This window comes from Dipodomys merriami, unplaced genomic scaffold, assembly GCF_024711535.1.
Source record: "Dipodomys merriami isolate MVZ:Mamm:240054 unplaced genomic scaffold, mDipMer1.0.p SCAF_32, whole genome shotgun sequence".
Classification (NCBI taxonomy): domain Eukaryota; kingdom Metazoa; phylum Chordata; class Mammalia; order Rodentia; family Heteromyidae; genus Dipodomys; species Dipodomys merriami.
In genome coordinates, this window is record NW_027204715.1 from 6378545 (window position 1) to 6402762 (window position 24218).

General features: G+C 47.1%; 1 protein-coding gene across 3 annotated transcripts; it reads right to left on the minus strand.

Moving 5' to 3' along the window:
• Positions 1-859: 859 nt before the first annotated feature.
• Positions 860-14876, minus strand: Cmbl (carboxymethylenebutenolidase homolog). Of its 3 annotated transcripts, XM_070042183.1 has the most exons (7): positions 14798-14875; positions 14610-14675; positions 11292-11525; positions 7986-8093; positions 7402-7544; positions 4443-4534; positions 860-2369 (listed from the first exon to the last, which is right to left on the minus strand). In XM_070042183.1, exons 3-7 carry the CDS (start codon positions 11504-11506, stop codon positions 2190-2192), a joined length of 738 nt encoding a protein of 245 aa, XP_069898284.1. In that variant the 5' UTR covers positions 11507-11525; positions 14610-14675; positions 14798-14875; the 3' UTR covers positions 860-2189. The 3 variants fall into 3 exon arrangements, with proteins under 3 accessions (XP_069898284.1, XP_069898286.1, XP_069898287.1); XM_070042185.1 differs by lacking the exon at positions 14610-14675 and having other exon boundaries at positions 14798-14876; XM_070042186.1 differs by lacking the exons at positions 14610-14675; positions 14798-14875 and adding an exon at positions 11850-11873.
• Positions 14877-24218: the final 9342 nt, after the last annotated feature.

A 24218-nucleotide genomic window follows, 5' to 3' on the forward strand; every position in this document is an offset into this window, starting at 1 on the left:
CCCTAGCGGGTGCAAGGACCCATACTGAATGTTCGCTGAGCAGCCTGGTGCGCGGCCCTTCTTTTACATGCTGCTCCTCATCCCCACCTGGTAAAAAAAAGGGCCAGGAAAGTCAAGTTACTAAATCCCTGAACACAGAGTGTCCCCTCTCTCTGCTCTGAATCCAGCATTTCGCTTGAAGCCATGCTTAGTCACCTTTGACAGCTTCTCCACCCGGTTCCTCAAGATTGTGGATCCATATTTGGACCTTGCACAACCACAAGCAACTGCCTGTGGCAGTGAAGCCTACCCTGGTGACCCCGGACAACAGGCCTGCGTGCACCAAGCCCTGTTACAGGCCAGCTCAGTCAAGGCTCCTGTTCACCACTTCCACTTGACCCTGTGAGGCCTGCTGCTCTTGCGTGGCCTGTAAGAAAACACTGTTCAGTTGAGTTGCCTCCAGATCAGGGCTGTCCTAGAGGGAAAGCCACAGGGGCCATCTTGGTGGGGTAAACCAGACACCAGGCAGCTGACTGGACCCCATCTTGGGTCACACCTTGATGCATTAAGCTGTCCAAGATGAAGTGTGCTGGGTGCAGTAGTGTGTACCTATAGTCCCAGCTACCTGGGAATCAAGGCAGGAGGGTCACTGGAAGCAGAGGTGAAAGCCAGAGGAACATCCATGACCACACCCAAAGCTCCATTTGGACAGGGCTGGAGTTTACAGCCACCATTATGGGAGACCACAGGACCTCCCCTTCCCCCCACCCCCCATCCTGCTGAGGGAAAGCAAGCAGCACACACTAGGACCCAAAGCCCTGGAGACAGAAAGGTGATAACTGCCGCTCATGGTTTTGTTAGCTTAAGGAAAAAGCTACAAATGAAAAAGTTCAAACAGTTTATTAGCTTGAAACAAAGTGGAAACTTAAATTTAACTTTTCATATTACAACATATAAAGGTGAGAATTTCAGATCTCAACACAAAGATCAATGTCTACAAAGTAAGTTTTTTTTGGTTTTTTGTCGGTTGTGGGGCCTGAACTCGGGCCTGGGCGCTGTCCCTCAGCTCTTCAGCTCAAAACAAGCACTCTACCATTTGAACTATAGTGCCGCTTCCAGCTTTTTCTGCTCATAGGGTGCCGAGAGAAATCCAACCTAGGGCCTCATGCATGCAAGGCAAGCACCCTACCACTGAGCCACTTTCCCAGCCCCACAAAGTATGGTTTTAACCTACCCCAGTTTACCCTTCCTGTCTGTGCAGCTTCGCAGCACTAGTCACTTTTCGTTATTTGGTGTCCTTGAGTTCAGGGCCAAGGGGCCCCCTGGGCTTTTTCACTTCAGGTTTGAGCCACACCTCCACTTCTACCACCTCTACCAATTGAGCCATACCTCCACTTCTGGCTTTTTGCTGATGAACTGAAAATTCTCATGGACTTTCCTACCCTGCTATCCTCAAAGTGTGATCCTCAGATCTCAGCCACCTGAGTAGTTCGGTGGCTCAGGCACCAGCTCCCAGTAGTAGTTTTAAAGGTATGCAGCACAGACTGGAAACGCCATACCTGAGCTTTCAGCTGATCACTGAAGAGCCCCAAGTTCTTCCCTACGGATGAGGGCCTAATCTATCACATCTTCAAGTAGTGATCTGTTTTGTTTTTTCTTATGTAAGAATACCTTCAACTTTGATCTGAAGTTTACTGTTGATTTATATGTGAAAGTGGCAGCTTCTGATAGTGAAAAATTGATACAGGACTTTTCAACAATATTTCTTAGATCTACTGTTATTTCCTTAAATACATGTTGGGAATTTTTTGTTAGAACTGAGTAAGTGCCCTGAGAAGGAAGGTGGAGGGAGGCTGCATTTCTGAGCACCCGAAGTTTCAGGTACTAAATTCATTACATTGTATGCTTTCTCCTATCTTACCTAGGCAATTATTTCTCTTCCCTTGAAGGGTTTCTAAGGAACCTTTATCTTCTTTATCTCTTTTTATTATATGCTGAATTCTTTGCTCAATAAATGCTCACACTTACACCAAAAAAGTATTATTCTATATTAACATTTTCTACTGCATATGTGCCTTCTACGGAATATGAAAGAAGTTTCAGAATCCCAAAGCTATATAAGGTAAAAGAAAAATGATCCAAAATGACTGTATGGCAAGCTTTTTAATACACCTCCTTTGCACAAGCTTGTGCTTGATCACCAGTCACTGCTAAACATACTTGTTCAGCCACTCGATTAAATTCCTTCGGGCCTCATCAATGTAGGGTTTGTCAGCAGGTAAACAATCTTCTTTCTTCCGATGCACGAAGCCATGAGTTTGCCCAGAAAATGTTTTAATCTGATATTCAACTTTGCAGTGTTCTTTCAACTTCTGGGTCAGCAAAGAGACCTGTTATGCAAAAGACATTGTACCGATGGCATGTTAACCCTTGCAAAATATTGCCATTCTCTAATTCTTCAGTAAATATTCATAAGAGATGTAAGATCAATGCAAGTTCCCCAATACTTTGCACTCATAATTAACACGGTTCTTATCTCTGACAAAAGATTTTTGTATGAAGTATTACAAGTCTGGGCAGATACCGGTTATCCTAGCCACATGGGAAACTGAGTTCAGGAGAGATCACAGTCCAGGCAGAAAGGTTATGATACCTCATCTCAGTGGATGAAGTTAAGCAAATGGTGATGTGCACCCATCATCCCAGCAACAGGTAATAAGTGAAAAATAGTACCATGGAACAGGCACATGACTGGACAGACCTATGACCCTATCTCAAAAGTAACCAGTGCTGGAGGTATGGTTCAGCAGTAGAATGCCTACCTGCCTAGCAAGCACGAAACCTTGAATTCAAACCCTAGTACTGCCAAAAAAAAAAAAAAATTGTGCCGGGCGCTGGTGGCTCACGCCTGTAATCCTAGCTACTCAGGAGGCTGAGATCTGAGGATCTCGGTTCAAAGCCAGCCCGGGCAGGAGAGACCGTGAGACTCCTATCTCCAATAAAACCACCAGAAAACCGGAAGTGGTGCTGTAGCTCAAGTGGTAGAGCGCTCGCCTTGAGCTGAAGAGCTGAGGGACAGCGCCCAGGCCCAGAGTTCAAGCCCCACGACCGACAAAAAAAAAAAAAAAAAATTGTGTGTGTGTAACAGCAATTAAAGTTATTTTTTATGATGGGGTCTAAACTTAATAAATCACGAACTGAAATATTGTAAGATCAAAAGCAAATTTGTAATGAGCTGCTGGTGGCTTAGGCCTGTAATCCTAGCTACTCAGAAGGCTTGAGATCTGAAGATGTAGTTTGAAGCCATCCCAGGCAGGAAAGTCTGTGAAACTTTTATCTCCAGTTAACCCCTGGAAAACTTAGAAGTGGAGCTGTGGCTCCAAGTGGTAGAGCACTAGCCTTGAGCACAAAAGCTTAGGGACAGTGCCCAAGCTCTGAAGAGTTCAAGCCCCACAACAGACAAAACATCTGTAGGGGCTGCTGTATGACTCAAGCACTAGACACCCACCTAGAACCACAAGTCCCTGAGTTGAGTTCAGTTCTACAAACAGACATCAATGTACCTCATGCAGTAGAATGGGTGTGGTGGTAGCAGAGCACTTACTTAACTGTACATGTAAGGTGTGTGTTCAACAAACTAACAACTCCAGAAAAGAACACTGAGGCTTAGTGATAGAGTGCTTGCCAAGCATGCATGAAGCCCTGGGTTCTATTCCTCAGTACCACATACACAGAAAAAGCCAGAAGTGGTGCTGTGGCTCAAGTGGTAGAGTGCTACCCTTGAGCAAATAAAGCTCAGGGACAGTGCCCAGGCCCTGAGTTCAAGCCCCAGGACTGGGGGAAAAAAAAAATCCGGTAATACTCCTGAGGTACTGGCCATCCTGGCTTAGTAATCGCACACTACAGACATTGCTTGTTTCCCTCATGACTGAGGGGCTGACTGCCTATCACTAGCTCTGGAAACAGAAACTGAACAGCCATAAGCAAGCCCCGTCGAGGTGGGGACTCTCCATGTCAATCTGTGTGTGCATTCACACCAAGTCACTGGCCATCCCTCTGGCTTCCAGTTCTGGGGATGCCACACAGGACCTTGGTGGTGCTAAGCAAGGATGAGCGCTCTACCACCGAACTATACCCCAGCCCCATGACGGCCTTCAACTCAGACTCTCCACTTTTCCCTCACGCACTCACTGGACTTGGCAATCCATCTTCCAGATAACATGGAAAGCTCGTGGCTGACTGGGGGTGAGGCAGAGGCTGTGTCCTGGCCCAGTGGCCAGGCCGGGCCGAGAACACTTCAGATCTCATGCTAACTAGGTATATTTTAGTGGTTACAATTCTACTCTGAATCTCATTTTCAAAATGTCAACACTAGAAAACAATACGTGAACTGTTCGGGACTCCACGCCCAGGGGTAAGTTACAGTATTAATACACAGCTGAGAAGAGCGAAAGGCAACCTACTTGCTCTAGTGGAATCACAGCGTCATTTTCCGCAAAGATGAACAGCGTGGGGTTCTTTAAGTTGTAAACATCTTCAGAATCTCTGACAATTCCTGAAAATGTGCATTCAAGGGTGAGCGAGTGTGATTTTCTGTCAAGCCACAAAACTGTGACTAGATTTGGATGGGTTTCTCAAAATATGTGCTTTGAGGGCTTTTTCTTTTAGCAATTTTACTAGAGGCCTGGCCTATGAAATGATAATAGAGGAGCAAAAGACACTGGGTGTCAGTGGCTCATACTTGTAGTTTTATCTACTCTAGAGGCTGAAATTCAGAGGATCATGGTTCAAAGCCAGCTTGGGCAGAAAAGTTTGAGAGATTCCATCTCCAACTAACTCAAGGTGCAAGGCTGAGGCATGGCTCAAGTGGTAGAATACCAGCCAAGTAATCTTAAGGACTCTGGTATGGGCACCTACAAACACACACACCATCTGACTTAGCTTGTCCCACTCCAGCCAAGTAATCTTAAGGCTCTGAGCTCAAACTCTGGTATGGGCACACACACACACACACACACACACACACACACACACACACACGCGCGCGCACGCACACACACACACACACACACACACACACACCTGACTTAGCTCGTCCCACTGCTCATCTCATTCACTGGAAATCAGGCCATTAAATAATTAGGGTTGGACACTGCAGAATGCTTGGTCTGTAAGTAAAGACCAGGGAGCACTCAGATAACCTTGTGGAAATGCACCTTCATAGCCAGGTACCTGTGGCTCATGCCTGTAATCCTAGCTACTCTCAGGAGGCTGAGATCTGAGAATCATGGTTCAAAGCCAGCCTGGTCAGGAAAGTATATGTGAGACTCTTATCTCCAATAAACCACCAGAAAACCAGAAGAGGCGCTGGGGCTCAACGTGGAAGAGCACTAGTCTTGAGCTGAAGAGCTTAGGGACAGTGCCCAGGCCAGAGTTCAGGCCCCACGACCGACAAAAAAAAAAAAAAAAAAAATCAGAAAAGACAAGCATGCAGCTGCTTGAAGGGGAGCCATTTTGCAAACGTTAGTTTTGGCTTCTTATCTTGGAATTTTAAAGGCCAGCAAAAAACATGCTCTGCCCAATACAGGGGTTCTGAACAACCTGAAGATACCCACTTCTGGGAAAATAACTGAATATATTGTAATAAGCTACTATTTTCAGATAAGTAGAAAAAAAACATAACTTCTTTGCTAGGTGCTGGTGGCTCACACCTGTAATCCTAGCTACTTAGGAGGCTGAAATCTGAGGATCGTGGTTCAAAGCCAGGTTGGGCACCAAAGTCCATGAGACTCTTATTTCCAATTAACTACAAAAAAGCCAGAATGGAATTGTTGGTTAAGTGATAGAGTACTAGCTTTGAGTGAGAAAGCTCAAGGACAATGCCCAGGCCGAGTTCAAGCCCTAGGACCAGCAAAAATAAAATAGGATAAAAAATTTTAAAGGAGGGAGGGAGGGAGGGAAGGAGGGAGAAAAGTACTTTTTTCCTACTTTTTCCCATTTCCAGCCACTATACAGAGAAGTTAAACAGGAAACAAAAACAAAAAAAGATGACCACACTCCCTGCCTCACTCCTGTAAAACTAAAAAAACAAAACAACAACAACAAAAACAACAACAACAAGGAAAATCGTGGCTTTTTGGTGGACATCCCCTGGGCATAAGCTCTGCCAGGCCCTTAGATGTGCATGCTGCATAATAGCCACCACCAGATGGCAACAGCGAGACACCTACTCAGGCTCTCTTGTAAATTCACACAAAGCCACCTTTGAGCTAGAAAGGCATTGGCCCATAGCAACTATCTATTGAATTTGTTTCGTTTTATGTAAATATTTACAGGCTTTCTTTTAAGCTAAAAGCAAATAAAATACCACCATCAGGAATTACTAAGACAAGAATAACTATAAATGTTTAACTACTGTATGTCATTTCTGGGTACACTCTAACATTCCTGTTTCACAGCGTAACTGGTTTTCCTTTTCTTTGCACTATGAATGTGTTCAGGCATGCACACGCATGCACACATACATGCAAGTTATTAGTTGAAAGAAATCCAAAAATGCTTTCTCCTTTTTTTATGTTACTCACAAAAATATTGCTTGGGCTTGGTGCTGGTGGCTCACGCCTAAATCCTAGCCACTCAAGTGGCTGAGATCTGAGGATCAAGGCTCAAAGCCAACCTAGGCAGGAAATTACTTGAGACTCATCTTTATCTCCAATTAGCCTCCCAAAACCAGAAGTGGACCTGTGGCTCAAGTGGTAGAGCACCAGCCCTGAGCAAAAAAAAAAAAAAGCTAAGGAAAGTATACAGGCCCTGCATTCGAGCCCCAGGACTTGCACACGCACACGCACACACACACACACACACACACACACACAAATTGGTATTGTCGGCTGGGAAGGTGGCTCAGTGGTAGAGCGCTTGCCTTGCATGCATGAGGTCCTGGGTTCGATTCCCCAGCACCACATAAGCAAAAACAAAAACAAAAACAAAAAAAAAAACAAATTGGTATTGTCCTCACAGGAAGAAATACTATTTCCGTTGTCCTAACTAAAGACATGGAGAACTCAGGGTGGGTGACCTGACCAACCACTACTGGGATCTGAGCCCTGTCCGGACATCCGCCAGTGACCTCATGGTGTAACTTCTGCCTCTCTCTGTGGTCTTGTGTTAAGTTATGTATCTTTGACTTTACTTCTTTGGCAGCACTGGGGATGGAACTCAGGCCCCAGGTGTGCCAGGCCAGTGCTCTACCACCCAGCCGCACACCTCTGCCTGCACCTGCAGATCCTGCAAGCCAGGTTCCCTACGCTGTCTGCCTGCTCACTCTCCGGCTTGTGTGGCTCTGTGTGGAATGGGCCTGGGCTTCCTCTCACTGCACTTCCCCGGGGTCTTGCTGAGTGAAAATGCACCCCACTGGCTTACCATAGAGTGACACCCCAGCCCTGACTTCGGGGTATGTGGCCATGATGTGGTGCACAGCGACTCCGCCCCAGCAGAACCCCACCACGCCAATCTTCTGGGCATGACATTGGTCTTTCAGGTACTTCAGGGCAGCATCAAACTCTCTAGAACAGAAAGAAAAGGCGCTTAAGACTCCAGGGTCAGCCAGGCTTGGCTGGGCACACCTGTCCACCCAGCACTCCAGAGACAGAGGTCAGCCCGGACTTCACAGCAAGACAGCCTCAAATGTGTAATCACACACACACACACACTGAAATAATAAAGATGCAGGGTTATTTTGTGAGCCCCCTGCAATGGCTGTGCTGCTCATAATAGGGCTGTCTCACATTTCCTGTGAAGTTGTCCTCTTATCCAGTGCTGCATCGCCCAAGGTGTCCCAGCAGGTCCAGCTCTCCTCCCACCACGTGGAGAGCTGCAGCCACGTGCTCTCTTCCAAAACAGATCTGGGCAGCAGCCCTAGATCCTCAGCCCTCCCCGCCTCCGCCCTTCAAGCCTCTTTCCTCCTTGGGCTGAGCCACCCACAGCCGGGTCCACCCAAGACTTACCTGTTGACATGCCTGGCATTTCTCGTTTTCAGCCACTCGGGGAACGTGGACCAGTCGCCAGAGGGGCTCCAGGGCTCCTGACCCACGAAGAAGTCCGGAACGAGGGTCCTGTGGAAAGCAGACATTCCATGTTGGGCGGGGCACGCCACACGCTAGGGGGCAGTTGGGCGGCTCTGGCGGAGGGAGGGGTGGAGAGCAAGGGTCACGGGGTGCCTGGCCGGTGCAGGCCAGGTCTCGTGGATTTCACAATGGCAGTGCACAGCCCAGCCCTGGGGGGGCAGGGTTCCCCAGGAGAAGTGGGGCCCCTGGATCCAGGTGGTGTGAGCGCCTGCCTAGCCCCCTCCGAGCTGCACCGTCAGGGGTGGGGACCCCGGCCTTCCCCCCAGAGCCTTCTGGGAGGAATGCCAGCCAAGACCAAGCCATTATCCCAAGCCCTTGCCCATGCTGCCAAAGGCGGCTTCCTGCCACAGAAGATTCTAGAAGAATCTACCCAGCCAGGCCTGAGTCCACAGCATTCCCCCACAAGTTAACCTAGCAGGGATGATACCAACATCGCTCCAAAAATCCAAGTTCAAGTCTCAGCACAACCACAGACTGCAAGATAACCATTTTTTTTTTTGGGGGGGGGGTCCGGTCGTGGGGCCTGAACTCTGGGCCTGTGCTCTGTCCCTCAGCTCTTCAGCTCAAGGCTAGCGCTCTACCACTTGAGCCACAGTGCCACTTCCAGCTTTTTTCTTTCTGCTTATGTGGTGCTGAGGAATCGAACCCAGAGCCTCAGGCATGCAAGGCAAGCACTCTACCACTGAGCCACCTTCCCAGCCCAAGATAATCATTTTTTAAAAACTTTTTTTAAATTTTCCTTAAAAAGTGATGCACAGCCGGGCACCGGTGGCTCACGCCTGTAATCCTAGCTACTCAGGAGGCTGAGATCTGAGGATCGCGGTTCAAAGCCAGCCCGGGCAGGAGAGACCGTGAGACTCCTATCTCCAATAAACCACCAGAAAAACCGGAAGTGGCGCTGTAGCTCAAGTGGTAGAGCGCTCGCCTTGAGCTGAAGAGCTGAGGGACAGCGCCCAGGCCCAGAGTTCAAGCCCCACGACTGACAAAAAAAAAAAGTGATGCACAGAGGGGTTGCGTCACTTACGTCAGGTGAAGATCCATTGCTTTCTGGACAATGCCGCCCCGCCCCTTCCCTTGCTCTCTCCTTTTCTCCTTCCCATCCCCATTGCAAGGTAACCCTAACAGGTCACTCAATGGCTCCCAGCCTCACCTTCCCTCTAGGTCTGATGAATAGCCTTGTAGGGTACAGCGCCCCCATTCTGACGTGTTGAGGGAGTGTGGACCCACACAGGCCCACCGCTGGCTCTTTGCTCCTAGGTCCTCTCCCTCAGGGATAACCACATGGCCCCCAGCACGTCAAGCACTGTTCAGCCTTTCCGGCACCCCTGGGGGGGGCGCGATGCCTCCCCCACCAGCTGTGGCCTCCACCCAGGAGGGGCCCTGGGACGCCAGGAGACACATCATGAGACGCTAGGCCTGCATTGTCTTGCAGGAGTTAAACCAGTTTCTCTTTTTGGGAAAATGAGGTAGGGCTGCCCAGGAAGGGGGGGAGGGGGGAGGCTTCTCTTAGGAAATGGGAAAGTACACCTGCCCAGGGCCCATGGGATTTTGCTTCTGGAGGCTGGAGAGGAAGTTCCTCCTGGAGTCTTTCTCAATGGACAGAGGAGAGGTGAGCAGGGACAGGCTCCTGCACCGGGGCCACGGCCACTGGGGCAGAGGTACAGAGTTCAGGTGACAAGCAAGCGCCCGCTGTGCCACCCTGGGCCTCCATGACAGGGCTGTGACAGTGGGGCTTTAGGCTAGGCTAACCTGAGGAGACCCTTCTGTGCACACAGAAATCTGCCCAGAGGCTGGCTTCAAAAGCCAAGTCCTGAGTGCATTTCAGCGCTGGTGCTCTGCAGGCTGGCCTGGAACTGGGCAATGCCCGTGTTGGGAAGGAGTCTGCATCTCACAGGACTCCAGGGCCAGGCAGCTCAGGGGGACCTGAAGCCCAGGGTCAGATGGGAGCACTTGGTCCATCAAATGAGTGTTTAATAAGTTCCCAATTGCAGCAGGGCCCAGAGGCTCACCCCCACAATCCTAGTTATACAGAAGGCTGAGATCAGACGGATCATGACTAGAGGCCAGCCCAGACAAAAAGTTCACGAGTCTTTATTGCAAACAACGATGGCATGGGCCTGCATCATAGTCACACATGGCAAGTGTGGCCATGAGGACTGCAGTCCAGTGAGCCCACAGAAAAGGAAGACTATGTAAAAACGAAGTAAAAAGCTGGGCACTGGTAGCTCACGCCTGTAATCCAAGCTACTGAAGAGGCTAAAGTCTGAGGATCTCTGTTCAAAGCCAACCCTGAGCAGGAAAGTCCAAGAGAATCTTCAATTAACCACCAAAAAGCTGACTCAAAGTGGTAGAGCACTAGCCTTGAGCAAAAAAACAGCACAGGGGCAGTGCCTAGGACCTGAGTTCAAACCCCGGGTCAGCACTGGTCAGTTGCCAGGGTTCATGCCTGTAAGGCTAGCTATTTAGGAGGCTGAGATCTGAGGATCATGGTTTGAAGCCAGCCCAGATAGGAAACTCTTTTTTTTTTTTTTTTTTGTCGGTCGTGGGGCTTGAACTCTGGGCCTGGACGCTGTCCCTCAGCTCTTCAGCTCAAGGCGAGCGCTCTACCACTTGAGCTACAGCGCCACTTCCGGTTTTTCTGGTGGTTTATTGGAGATAGGAGTCTCAGGGTCTCTCCTGCCCGGGCTGGCTTTGAACCGAGATCCTCAGATCTCAGCCTCCTGAGTAGCTAGGATTACAGGTGTGAGCCACCAGCGCCCGACCAGATAGGAAACTCTTTAAGACTCTTATCTCCAAAGAGCCTGAAGTGGAGCTGTGGCTCAAGTGGTAGAATATCAGCCTTGAGTGGAAAAACCTCAGGGACAACACTCAGGACCTATGAACTAGCCCCAGAACCAGCAGGAAGGAAGGAAGGAAGGAAAGGGGGAAGGGGAGGGAAGGAGAAGAGGGAGGGAAGGAAGGGAGGGAATGGGAGGGAGGGAGGAAGGAAGGAAGGAAGGAAGGAAGGAAGGAAGGAAGGAAGGAAGGAAGGAAGGAAGGAAGGAACTAAGTTCATTACCATTTACCTCATCACAGTGAGAAAAAAATAGGTTGGTTTTGGTTTCCAGTTTTGCCTTTCTGAAGGGAACAAAATGAATCACAGAAATTCCCATGGGTTTAAGGGAAGGAACAGAAATCCATACATACGTGTATCCATTTCCTGCGATCATGTCAGCCATATACCTGGTGTTGGGCAGCTTCCAGCCAAATATATCTTGAATGATAACCACAGCCTTGCCTGCGTCGACAGGGGACCTGGTGACATAGGCCTGGATGTGGCCCACCTGGACTTCATGGCCCAGGCCCCCATACTCCAGCCTGTGGCCAATGTCACATGGACAGGGCTGAGCCTCGTTAGCCATTGGCGGTCCTGATGGTGGGCTAGAGAGAGAAAAACATTCTTGATTTGCTGTTTTGGGGGCTTTGGGGGTTTGTTGTTGTTTTGTTTTGTTTTTGGTGTCAGTCCTGGGGCTTGAACTCAGGGCCTGGCACTGTCCCTGTAGCACTAGAGCTACAACTCTACTTCCAGCTAAGATTCTCATCCTGCTTGGGTTGGCTTCAAGCCACAATCCTCTCAGATCGCAGCCTCCTGAGTAGCTAGGATTCCAGCATGAGCAACTAGTACCTGGCAACAGCAGTCAATTTTATGCCACACTGCACAACCATTTGCTAAGAAGCAATTTCAGCAGCTGATTTCTTTCTTACCTGGGTTGTACTGTAAGAACTTAGGTCCCGCAGAGAGCTTTGGACATTCCAAAGCAAGCTTTAGTATGTCATGGGAAGCAAGATTATTCTCCTGCAGAAAGAGGTCGTGGCCAGCAGAGGCCAGGGAATGCCACATGTGGAAAGCTGGACGCCTGCCCAGACCATTCCCGCAGGCCTAGCTGCTGAGCCAAGCTTGTATCTAGGGGCCAGGTTCACTTTGGGAAGGGTGGATGGCACTCCTATCGACCAGCCTTCCTGGGGGGCACAACAAGGGTTAGAGAACAAATCTTTGACCTTTGACTAACTACACAATAAATACATCTTGTACTTGGGGATTTTTGTTTTTCCCCATGACATAGTTACGACAAAATCATTTTCAGAGCCGGGAAAAAAGCCATCACTATCCTACAGACCTAAAAGTTACTGCACACTAAGAATTTTATTTTAATAGGATTATAGGAGAGAACAAAGCAGACATACTAACTAGCTATAAAGAAAAGTCACAAGAGCACAAATTCATATGCTGCAAAGGAATGTGGAATGAGATGCAAATGGAGACAAAGTATTCTTCTAGGAGAGGAAAAGCATTCTAGGAGATGTGGCAGAATTTACAGTTGTAACACTCTACCAGCTCCCCCTGGCTTACAAAGAATTGCAAAGACATCATGAAAGGGGCTCGGCACAAAAGGCCCAGAGGGTGAGCCATGGCTGATGGACACTTTTCCACTTTTTAAAGCAGGGTATTTCATCGTAAGTCATGGGACTTTTCTCCTCCTGTGCCAGGCAGGGCATGTGCACTGCGATCCACATGGTTTCCCCATCAATCATGTGGCTCACCATACAAGAGGGAACACAGTGAGTGGTCACAGGGGCTCTCCTGCAGTGCCTTGGCAGCCCACCCTCCCCCCACCCGCCTCCGGCTCCGCCTCCCCTGGGCCCTGACCCTCAGTAAAATTCCAAACCCCAAGTCTCTGGGGTCCCTGTTGAGGAACCAATGTCCCTCAATGTCCTATGTGTGCCTCCCCAGGGCATTCCTTTAGAGTTTATCAAATTGCACTTACTGATTTTTTTTTGATGGGGGGGCAGTCCTGGGGCTTGAACTCAGGGCCTGGGCACCATCCCTGAGCTTCTTTTGCTCAAGGCTAGTGCTCTACCACTTGAGCCACAGCGCCACTTCCAGCTTTTTCTGTTATATGGTACTGAGGAATCAAACCCAGGGCTTTGTGCAGGCTAGGAAGCACTCTACCACTAAGCTGCATGCCCAGCCTTATTGGCTTCTTTATCAAGTCACTAAAACAAAATCCACGTGCTTGCTTTTCTATCTGCACAACAGGCATGATTTTATCTTTGGCTGAAAATTTACCTTTTATGACTGTAACTAAATTTTACCTATCTTCCTCCCCACTAAAAGTCAGAAATGGTTGGTGAAGGACGGTCGGAGTGTAGTTTTTTCTGACTTCAGACTCCAAGGATTTGAATAAGTCAGAATAAGTCAGAAGTCTCAGCTACCCCCATATAAGAGAGTTCTCCAAAAGAAACAGAAAAAAAAAAAAAAGAAGAAGAAGAATCAAGATGTGGAGCAGCAAAGGAGCTGATGCAGACAGAATTGTAACAAGCAAAGAAATCTAGGAATGAAGTCATGGAGGTTTTGAGATGAACAAGAAGAAATCATGGCTGGGCACTGGTGGCTCAAGCCTATAATCCTAGCTACTCAGGAGGCTGAGATCTAAGGATTGCGGTTCAAAGCTAGGTCAGGCAGGCAAGTTGGTGAGACTCTCATCTCCAATAAACCACTCAGAAAACCAGAAGTGGCTCAGTGGCTCAAGTGGTAGAGCACTCACCTTGGAGCCCCATAACCGACAAAAAGAAAGAAAGAGAGAAAGAGAGAGAAAGAGAAAGAGAGAAAGAGAGAGGGAGGGAGGGAGGGAGAGAAAGAGAGAAAGAAAGAGAGAGAAAGGAAGGAAGGAAGGAAGGAAGGAAGGAAGGAAGGAAGGAAGGAAGGAAGGAAGGAAGGAAGGGAAAGAAACCGTGCATGAGTACAACAGCAGCAGAGGTTCAAGGCACTCTGGATAAGGTAGAAAGGACCTGGGTGTGTACAGGTTACTGGTGAAACTTTGTAGGAAGTTGCTGTTGTTTTTCATGCCTGCCAAGGAAAGGCAAGACCGATATTGATCCTTAATTTGTCTTACCACCAGCGTCTCCTCAGTCCTCACTCTTGATTTGGCAGGGGACGTGTGGTTTTAGACAGAATTAATTAGAAGCCAAATGGCATTGGCACGAAGCGGCCTACCTCCTTTAAGATGCCAAGCACGGCCCTGTCTCTGGCCTGTTCCAGTTACATTCCAAGTTCATTTCTGACCACCTTATTTGACATGAGCTCTGAAAACAACAGGTGGCCTTTTCTATCAGCAAGAGAACAGAAACTGCAGTACCCACATTGGCAAGGCCCTGGGCTGTGAACAGTACTGTCTTTCTTGGCAAGATTCAGCCCGCATCTAGGATGTCAGACTCTGAATATCACAGTGCCTCTCACTGGGCGCACCCCAGGAAGTGCTACCAATGATTTCCACACGATTTCTTTCTAGTTTCATGCTCATCAAAAATACACAAACAGAATGTCCAGCAATAGGGAAATGTTACAGACAGTGTTTGCCACATGGAGAAGGGCAACCTTGATGCCACACTAAATTCAAGTAAGAACACAGTTTGTATACGAGGTGATTTCAACCACGTGATAAAGGCACCAGGCTAAACACTTACAGGAGAACAGATCTTCCTGTAGAGAACCAGCTGCCTGGAACAGGTAGCGTTAGGGCAAGCGCTTTTCTGCAAGAACAAAGCATGCATTACTGTTATCAGGCAAAGTCCTTTGCCACCAATCATACCCCTGTGGGAGTTCCAGGAATGCAGATCTCTAGGCTGTGTGGTCTGCAGCGACGCGCACCTACCTTGTCCCACGGCCTGGGCAGGGGCTCTGCTCTGCACCCAGGGACTCAGCAGGAAGCGGGAGCCCGCCCTCCAGGGGAGGAGCCTGGCCCAGGGGGAAGTGGACACAGTGACCCAGGGGGCGGGATTCTGGGACTGGGCGCGGGAGGGGGAGGCTGGGAGCAGGGAAGAGGAAGGGGAGGAGGGAGTATGCAGGGATGGGGAAGGGGGCTGGGTGTGGAGGCAGGTGTTGGTGAGGAGCTGACTAGTAAAAGGGAAGAAAGAGGGGCTAGAAGGTAAGACGGTCCTAAGGGGTGGGGGGATGTTGGGGGGGCAGGAGACCGAAGCTAATGCCAGCCTGGCTGGGACCTTTACATTAAGATTTAGAACCTCTCCATGGTAAATCACAACCACACTAATTTTTAGAAACAACTATTACATAGGATATACTTCACTCCTTCCTGTCTTTTTCTTTTCTTTCTTCCTTTTTTTTTTTTTTTTTTGAGGTACCGGTCCTCTGACCCAAGTCATGATTACAGATTCTGTTGACTCTAGAAGAAGGTAAAGGGAGAAAACAATGGGAAAAGACTTGTCCCTGCAATCCTAGGTAGCTACTCAGGAGGCTGAGATCTGAGATCTCAGTTCAAGCCAGCCTGGACTTTTCCATGACATTCTTTTTCTCTGTTAACCACCAAAAAGCCTGAAGTGGAACTGTGATTCAAGTGGCAGAGCACCAGCCTTGAGGGAAAAAGCTAAGGGACAGCACCCAAGCCAAGTTTAAGCCTCAGGATTGGTGCATGTAGTGCCGCGCGCACACACACACACACACACACACACACACACACACACACACACACACACACACACACACACACACACACACACACACACACACACACACACACACACACACACACACACACACACACACACACACATATACACAGAGCAGCTTCTTAACTTTCACCAAAAACCTGAAGATAAGAAAACTGAGAGGGTGAATCTGATCAAGCTTCAATGTATGTACGGACATGCAAGCATGTATAGACATGCTTAACTGAAACCCCTTTGTCCAACTAATTGATTAAAAAACAAAAAAACAAAAACATGATGCTGCCAGGTTCCCATGGCTCACACCTGTAATACTAGCTATTCAGGAGTCTGAGATCTGAGGATTGTGGTTCAAAGCCAGCCCGTGCAGGAAAGTCTGTGAGACTCTTTGTCTCCAATTAACCACCAGAAAATAAAAAATAGAGATGTGATTCAAAGTAGTAGAGCAAAAAGAGTTCAGAGATAGCACCCAAGCCCCACAATAGGAAAACAAAAAGAAAATAAAAACACGATGCTAAAAATAAATAAATAAAAATGGGTGTTAGTGGCTTAGGCTATAATTCCAGCTACTCAAGAGGTTGGGATCCAAAGAACCATAGTTCAAAGCTAGCCCATGCAGAAAAATCTGAGCTTCTGTGGAATCTGTAAGATTTCATCTCCAAAATAACCTGCAAAAAGCGTGGCTCAAGCAGTATAGTGTCAGTGAAGCAAGAAAACTAAGCAAGCCCTGAGTTCAAACCCCAGTACCTAGTACGGGCAAAAAAAAAAACAAACAAAACAAAAACAAAAACTTGAAAGCTGGTGAAGCCTAATTGATTTAGCTATGATAACTGGAAAATGTGTGGAAGCAGGCTGATCACCTGACCCTTAAGACCTCTTATTTTTACATGGAGCACAGTCAGGACCTTGATACAAGGAGACCACTAAGGTGAGGTGCGAGACACAATTCAGACAGCTAACTGGTAATTTTAAGAGAAAAGACCACCAGAACTACTTCTCCACTGGAACTCACTAACTGCAGGAATTGTACAAGGCTGCAGGACACGGAAAGACAAGCTCAGCAGGAGGGGATCATCTAGACGAACAGGATTTTCCACTGAAGCAAAGCTTTTCCTGTAAGACTGTTTTTAAGCAGTCCTTCAGTACCTTTGACACTCCATTTACAAGGAAAGAATAGATATGACTAATTGTATATCTATACTAGTTACATATCATTTTTCTCTATTTGCTAAATTTAGCTGCTAAGCATCACTATGAACTTCTGATTCAAAAACACTGTTATTAATAGAAGGGATTTTATATTCACAAGCCTGCCTTGCCACAGTTTTCTGGCCTCCTATTAAATTCAAGAGCATGCTTCAGAAGGCCTGGTCTGCTTGGAGAAAGAACCCAGGGACCTGGTGGCCAGAGGTGGCTCACAGAGGCTGGGCCCGGTTACCTGGGTTTCTGGGCCAGGAATCATCTGGCTGATGCAAGTCTGATTTCCACACAGGTATAACCTGAGCCTGAAAATGGATGGACACCTCTGGCTCCCCATTCTGAGTTAACCCAAACATATACCCCCATTCTCTTGGGACTCAATTTCCTTACCTGTAAAATGAGAGGATTAAACCACATTTTGGTTTTCAGTTTGGCATATGAATCTCCGAGGGGCTAAACTGAGGAGTACTGAGCCCTAACCACAGAGCTTATCATTCAAGGGAGATGCAGGTAAACCCTAAGAAATCCAACCCCTGGGAGCTGCATGTACAAGCATTACACATACAATTGTAATTACAGGGGCTAGCAAGAAGGAACCACATCCAAGGCTTTAGGCCAAAGTTCAGCCAGGTGTGGTGGATTACACCTATAAACCCAGTTACTTGGAAGATTAAGGTTCAAGGCCAGCCCAGGCGAAAACATGAAACCTTGCCAAAAGGAAAAAAGAAGAAAAAAAACCTTAAAGCACAAAGGGTTGGGGATGTGGTTCAAGTAGTTAAAAACACCTGCTTTGCAAATGTGAATCCCTGAGTTCAAATCCTAGTACTGCAAATACATAAAATATGAAAAGAACTAAAACTTGATAAGCAAAATCCCATTCCATCCTTGTGGCATCATTTGTGTCCTGCAAAAATCCAGGGGCTCAGGGCTGGGAAGGTGGCTTAGTGTTAGAGTGCTTTCAGAGCATGCATGAAGTCCTGGGTTGGATTCCTCAGTACCACACAAACTGAAAAAGCCAGAAATAGCACTGTGGCTCAAATGGTAGAGTGCTAGGCTTGAGCAAATGAAGGTCAGGGACAGTGCCCAGGCCCTGAGTTCAAGTCCCAGGACTGGCAGAAAGAAAGAAAGAAAGAAAGAAAGAAAGAAAGAAAGAAAGAAAGAAAGAAAGAAAGAAAGAAAGAAAGAAAGAAAGAAAGAAAGAAAGAAAGAAAGAAAGAAAGAAAGAAAGAAAGAAAGAAAGAAAGAAAGAGAAAGAAAGAAAGAAAGAGAAAGAAAGAAAGAAAAAGAAAGAAACCAGGGCTCTTCACCATGGAGTGCAACTCTCACACTTGTTATAGGAGGCTGAGGAGCTAAAGGATGAAGGAAGAGAAGAGGAGAATTGAAGGCCCTGCTGCTGCTTTGCCCCCTGGGCTAAGTTCACAGATCAGCAGTTATAGGGTGACTGAAAAGGGAATGCTGGGACATACAACTCAGTCTAGACTAGGGAACGTGTTACTAACCCATGCCAGCATGGTAGTAGACAGCTGAGCCCTCGTGAGTGGGACTCACGTCCCTGGAGAAAAGCCTGGGAACCAGAGCTGCTTTCTCATCTGGGAAGCAGAGGAAAGCACCCAAGCCTGACCAGCTGTCACCCTGATCGCATATGCCCAACTGTCCGAAATGCTTGTGGCTTAAGCCACCCGACCTATGCAGCTTTTGCTACAGCAGCTGGATGGGGTGAAGAAAACTAGCCAACCCACTAGAGATATGCTATTCGCTTTCAAACAAATGCCTGCATATCCCAGTCAAAACAGTCTGGAAGTAAACTGTTCACTATCTTGGGATTTCTCCAAAATAATACATAGGGTTTTTGTTGTTAACATCTGAATAATTAAAAGAAGTGTCAAGGTGAATAAATGAGGATGCAACTTTAGACACACATTCTTTCTACCTGAAAAACAAAAACAAAAAATCACCAATTGCTTGCAACACTTAAAATGACAGTTTTCAACTTCACCAAAATTAGTTTCAGACTCAACTGAAAAATCCATCACATGAGTGAATATTTAACCCTAAACTTGTGGCTTTGAGGCAGGGAGGCTGAATCTAACTGGCACCATTTTGGATGATAGGGTATTGCGTGCCGTACAACTGTTTGTTTTGGTTTGTTTCTTGTTGGTACCAGGGCTTGAACTCAGAGCCTTGGTCCTGTCCCTTAGTGACCCCCCAATCCAACCCCAGATCAAGGTGAGTGCTCTGCTGTTTGAGCCACAGCTCCAGCATTTTGGTTAGCCAAAGATAAGAATCTCACTGACCTTTTCACTTTTGTGCTCTGGTTGGCTTCAAACTGAGTAACTACCACGCCTGTCTTAACCCTAAACTCTGTTTTCTTTTCTTTAGCAGGTCATGAGGCTTGAACTCAGGATGTGGGCGCTATCCCTGAGCTTTCCACTCAAAGATATCACTGTACCACTTTGAGCCACAGCACCACTTCCAGTTTTCTGGTGGTTCACTGGAGATAAGAGTTTCACGGGCTTTCCTACCTGGGCTGGCTTCAAACTACGATCCTCAGATCTCAGCCTCCTGAGTAGCTAGGATTACAGGTGTGCACCACTAGTGCCAGGCAACCCTAAACTGTTAAAAAAAAAATGAAGTCCAGGTTTCCTTTTTATGGAATATCTATCTCCCCAAAATGTCACAGAATTCCTTCTAAATTAAAGAGCAATGATTCAGCAGTTACTGCCAGTTATTCTTGCAAAGCTGTTTTTTATTTTTTCATTATGAAATAAGTAACTAAATTCCAGAGCTGAAATGAGTCCAAGCTGAATTAACAAACTGGACAAGGCCAAAGTTAAAACTGCTGACTCTCAGGCAGCCCCTGCAATGCGCTGACCTTGACTCAAGGTCAGGAAAAGAACCCCACGGAACTCCTCCTCCTGGAAGACTTAGGAACAAAATGAGAAGTACTGCTGGGGTTCAGAACACCTCCAACCAGTACCTGAGGAGAACACATTCCACCTGATCTTGTGCAGGTTACTGCCAGGCTGCTGACTCGGCCCTGGCTCCTTGCCTGGAGCAGGCTGGGTGCTGGCAAGCTAGGTCTGTGGAGACAGGGTGGGGCTGGGAAAACAAAGCAGCTGGTTGCTAGAAGGCTCATGAGCCACCTTGTTACCCCTAGACAACCTAACTCAATCTCTTATTTAACTTGATTATGAAATATGCCAGTATCTATACAAGTAAATGGAAGACAACTCCTATAGCCCCCAGGTGTAGATACAGTTATAACTAACATTTGACTAAATGTGTTTCCTTGATATTTTTTCCTGAACTATGGAAATTATAGGGATAAAGACATTTCATTCCTTAGTAATTCTGGGGTAGAAAGCCTCAAGATGACCTGTCTCTGAGAATTCACACCGGAGTTGTCTCTTCCCATACTGCATCTCAGTGGGTCTAGGTGATCAGCAATGCAGAAGTAATGATGACATTTCTCTTCCAATTAGGTTATAAAGGGCTCTACTATACTCCTCTCTCCCTCTCACCTTCTCCCTCTCCCTCCCTCCCTCTCTCTCTCTCTCCCTCTCCCCCCTCTCTCTTATACACACACACACACACACACATATACACACACACACACACACACACACACACACACACACAGAGTCCATTTCCTGTTGCTATAACAAAATAGCTGAAGCGAGGTACGGTATGAAGAAACGAGGATAATAAGCTCTCTATTCTGATGGTTGAAGAATCCATACAAGAGTGTCCTAGTGTGTCATCACATAGCAGAGAAATGGACAAAGGACCGGCTGCATGCAGAGGGGACCAAGTATATGGATGTCCTCACTTTTTAACAAGGTGCTCTTGAGGCATCACACAAGAACTACATTAATCCCTTCCAAGAGCAAGGACTTCACCTGCTCCCACCTCCCACTATCTTACAGGTTTCCACATCTCATAATACATACTCCACACACATCAAAGTCACTGACATCAATGGCTCACACTGCAAAGAAAGATCAGACTATAGCCATCAGGCTAGTGATCTTGGGGACAAGTCCCCTCTCCCCCATCAGGAGTGAGATGGCTGCATCCCCATCTGATTTTTTTTTTGTCAGTCATGGGGCTTGAACTCTGGGTCTGGGTGCTGTCCCTCAGTTCTTCAGCTCAAGGCTACCACTCTACCACTTGAGCCACAGCACCACTTCCGGTTTTCTGGTGGTTTACAGGAGATAAGAGTTTCACAGCCTTTCCTGCCCAGGCTGGCTTTGAACAGCGATCCTCAGATCTCAGCCTCCTGAGTAGCTAGGATTACAGGCATGAGCCACCGACACGTGGCTCCCCAGCTGGTATCTTGATGGTAACTGGGAGGCACTAAGTCAGCACTACCCAGCTAGGCACCTCCAAGACTCTGCACCTTTGAAAACTGTGCAAGTAGTAATGTGTATTATTTCTAGCGGCTAAGTATGGGACTAAATTATGGCACAGCAATTTTAGTGAGTGCAGATGCTGATTCCTAGGAGAAAGTGGTGTTGGGACAAAACCTTGAGTGTGGGAGTAGCTTTTGAACAGGGCAATGGGCTTGGTCAGGAGTGATCCTGAAACCGCAGTGGCTGGACGAGGCTGTGAGTAAGAGGCTCAGGTCTTACTGGCTGTAGCTGCACACTGGAAGGGTGAGGCAGATGATATTAGAGACTGGAGGATGCAGTCCTTCGATACGCTGCAAAAGCAGAGCAATGCTGTGGCTTGCAGTCCTGAGGACTGAAGACAGTGTACTGGTAAGAAGATTTTCAGTCAGAATGTGGATGCGCTGTCAGTGTCCTCTGGCTGCTTCTATTAGAAGCAAAGGTGCAGGGGCCTGTCAGAAAAACGGGGCAGAGACCAAGGCCAGAGCTGAACTGAGAATTGTGACAATAGCCTTGTAGCCATCCATCCTGGACATAGCTCCTTGAGCCTCCATGAAGTTCAAGCTGTAGCCCTGGGTACAATCCTGATGGGGAATTCCTGAGAGACACTGAGCCACTCTCAGAATCTGTACTTTCATGACAAAGGAGCTAAAGAACTAAGAGTAAGAGAAACATACTTCAACATAATGGAGATGATATGACAAACCTATAGGCAACATCACACTAAACAGGTAAACCTGAATCAATTTCCTGTAAAGTCATAAATGAAACCAGGACATCTACTTTCTCCACTTTTACTCAGTGTAGTACTTGAATTCCTTGCCAGAGCAATAAGGCAAGAAAAATAAATAAAAAGGACACAAAAGGTCAAATGACATTATGTAAGATCCTCTACTTAGCTGGAGCACTGACAGTTCATACCTGAGTTGCTAGCTACTCAGGAGCTGAGATCTAGGAATAGAGGTCCCAAGCCATCCCAGGCAAGGAAAAAAAATCCTATACTTAAAAACAACAACAGCTGGCCGGGCGCTGGTGGCTCACGCCTGTAATCCTAGCTACTCAGGAGGCTGAGATCTGAGGATTGCGGTTCAAAGCCAGCCCGGGCAGGAGAGACCGTGAGACTCCTATCTCCAATAAACCACCAGAAAACCGGAAGTGGCGCTGTAGCTCAAGTGGTAGAGCGCTCGCCTAGAGCTGAAGAGCTGTGGGACAGCGCCTAGGCCCAGAGTTCAAGCCCACGACCAACCAAAAAAAAAAACAACAGCAACCCTAAAGACTCTACTAAAATCTAGATCTGATAACTATTTCAGCAAAGTAACAGGATACAAAATCAACATATAAAAATCAGCTTTTCTATATACCAACAACAAATGGACTGAGAAAGAAATCAAAAGAAAAATCTCACTCATAATAGCTTCAAAAAATAAAAACAAAAGAAGTAAAAGACCTCTAAAACAAAAACTATCAAACCTTGAAGAAACTGAAGAAAATACTAGTCAATGGAAAGACCTTCTAAATTCATGGACCGGCAAATTTAATGTAGCATAAAAGGCCATACTAAGGGCTAGGAAGGTGCTTGCCTTGCATGAATGAGGCTCTGGGTTTGATTCCTCAGCACCACCTAAACAGAAAAAGCTGGAAGTGGCACTGTGGCTCAAGGGGTAGAGCGCTTGTCTTGAGCTGAAGAGCACTCAGGGAGAGCACCCAGGTCCAGAGTTCAAGCCCCATGACCAAGAAAAAAAAAAGGCCATACTACTAAAAGCAATCTACAGATTCAATACAATCCCACCTACCAGACTTCAAACTATACTACTGAGTCATTGTTTTTTTTGCTTTTTTTTGGGGGGGGGGAGGCTCTGGGCCTGGGAGCTGTCTCTTAGCTCTTCAGCTCAAAGCTAGCACTCTACCACTTGAGCCACAGCGCCACTTCCAGCTTTTTTCTGTTTTGCTTATGTGGTGCTGAGGAATCGAACCCAGGGCCTCATGCATGCAAGGCAAGCACTCTACCACTGAGCCACCTTCCCAGCCCACTACTGAGTCATTATAATAAAAACAGCAGCAGGACACTGGTACCAAACAGACATGTGGGCCAATAGAATAGAATAGACAACTAGACAACCAAGAGACAAACAGACAGCAACAGCCACCTGAATTTTCACAACAGTCAAAAATCTCATTTTGGAGAAAATATAGTGCTGCCCTAACCTCAGTTTAGACCTTGTCACTCCATGGCACTTTACTTAAAGCAAGTTAAGCAAGAAGTAGAGAAACAGTTCCTACTTCTTGACAGTGCAAAGGGGGAAGGACACAGCACACAGTTTACAAGGGCCATCCTCCACACTACTGTCAATAATAGTGCTTATATAAGCATTCAGCAAGCTAGCTCTTGCTCTAAACCCATGACCTAGATAAAACTAGGCTAAAGGTGAATTTTGAGTCAGATTCAGTCCAGTGTTAATAGACTGCATTGATTTTGAACTGTTAGAAAGCAGTAGCAGTAACAGGTAAGTCTGAGAATTATGATCCCATTTATTTTATGAGGTTTGACCAACAACTAAGAAAAAACTCTGTAGAACTCATTTACTTTTTTTTTCCTCCCTGCTAGTACTGGGGATTGAACTCAGGGCTTGAACTCAGGAACCTGGGCATGCTTGATGGCTCTACCACATGAACCATACGTTTAGCCCACTATTTTGCTATTATTATTATTAATTTTTTTGGTCAGTCATGGGGCTTAAACTCTGGGCCTGGACACTGTCCCTCAGCTTTTCAGCTCAAGGCGAGTGCTCTACCACTTGAGCCACAGTGCTACTTCAGGTTTTCTGGTGGTTTATTCTGGTGGTCTCACGGACTTTCCTGCCCCAGGCTGGCTTTGAAAACCATGATCCTCAGATCTCGGCCTCCAGAGTAGCTAGGATTATAGGCATAAGCCACCCGTGCCCGGCTCCATTCAGTATTTTTAAGTGTATTATTATTATCTAACTGTAGGTCAGTTCTCTTTGGTTCCTGATATCTAAACATGTCA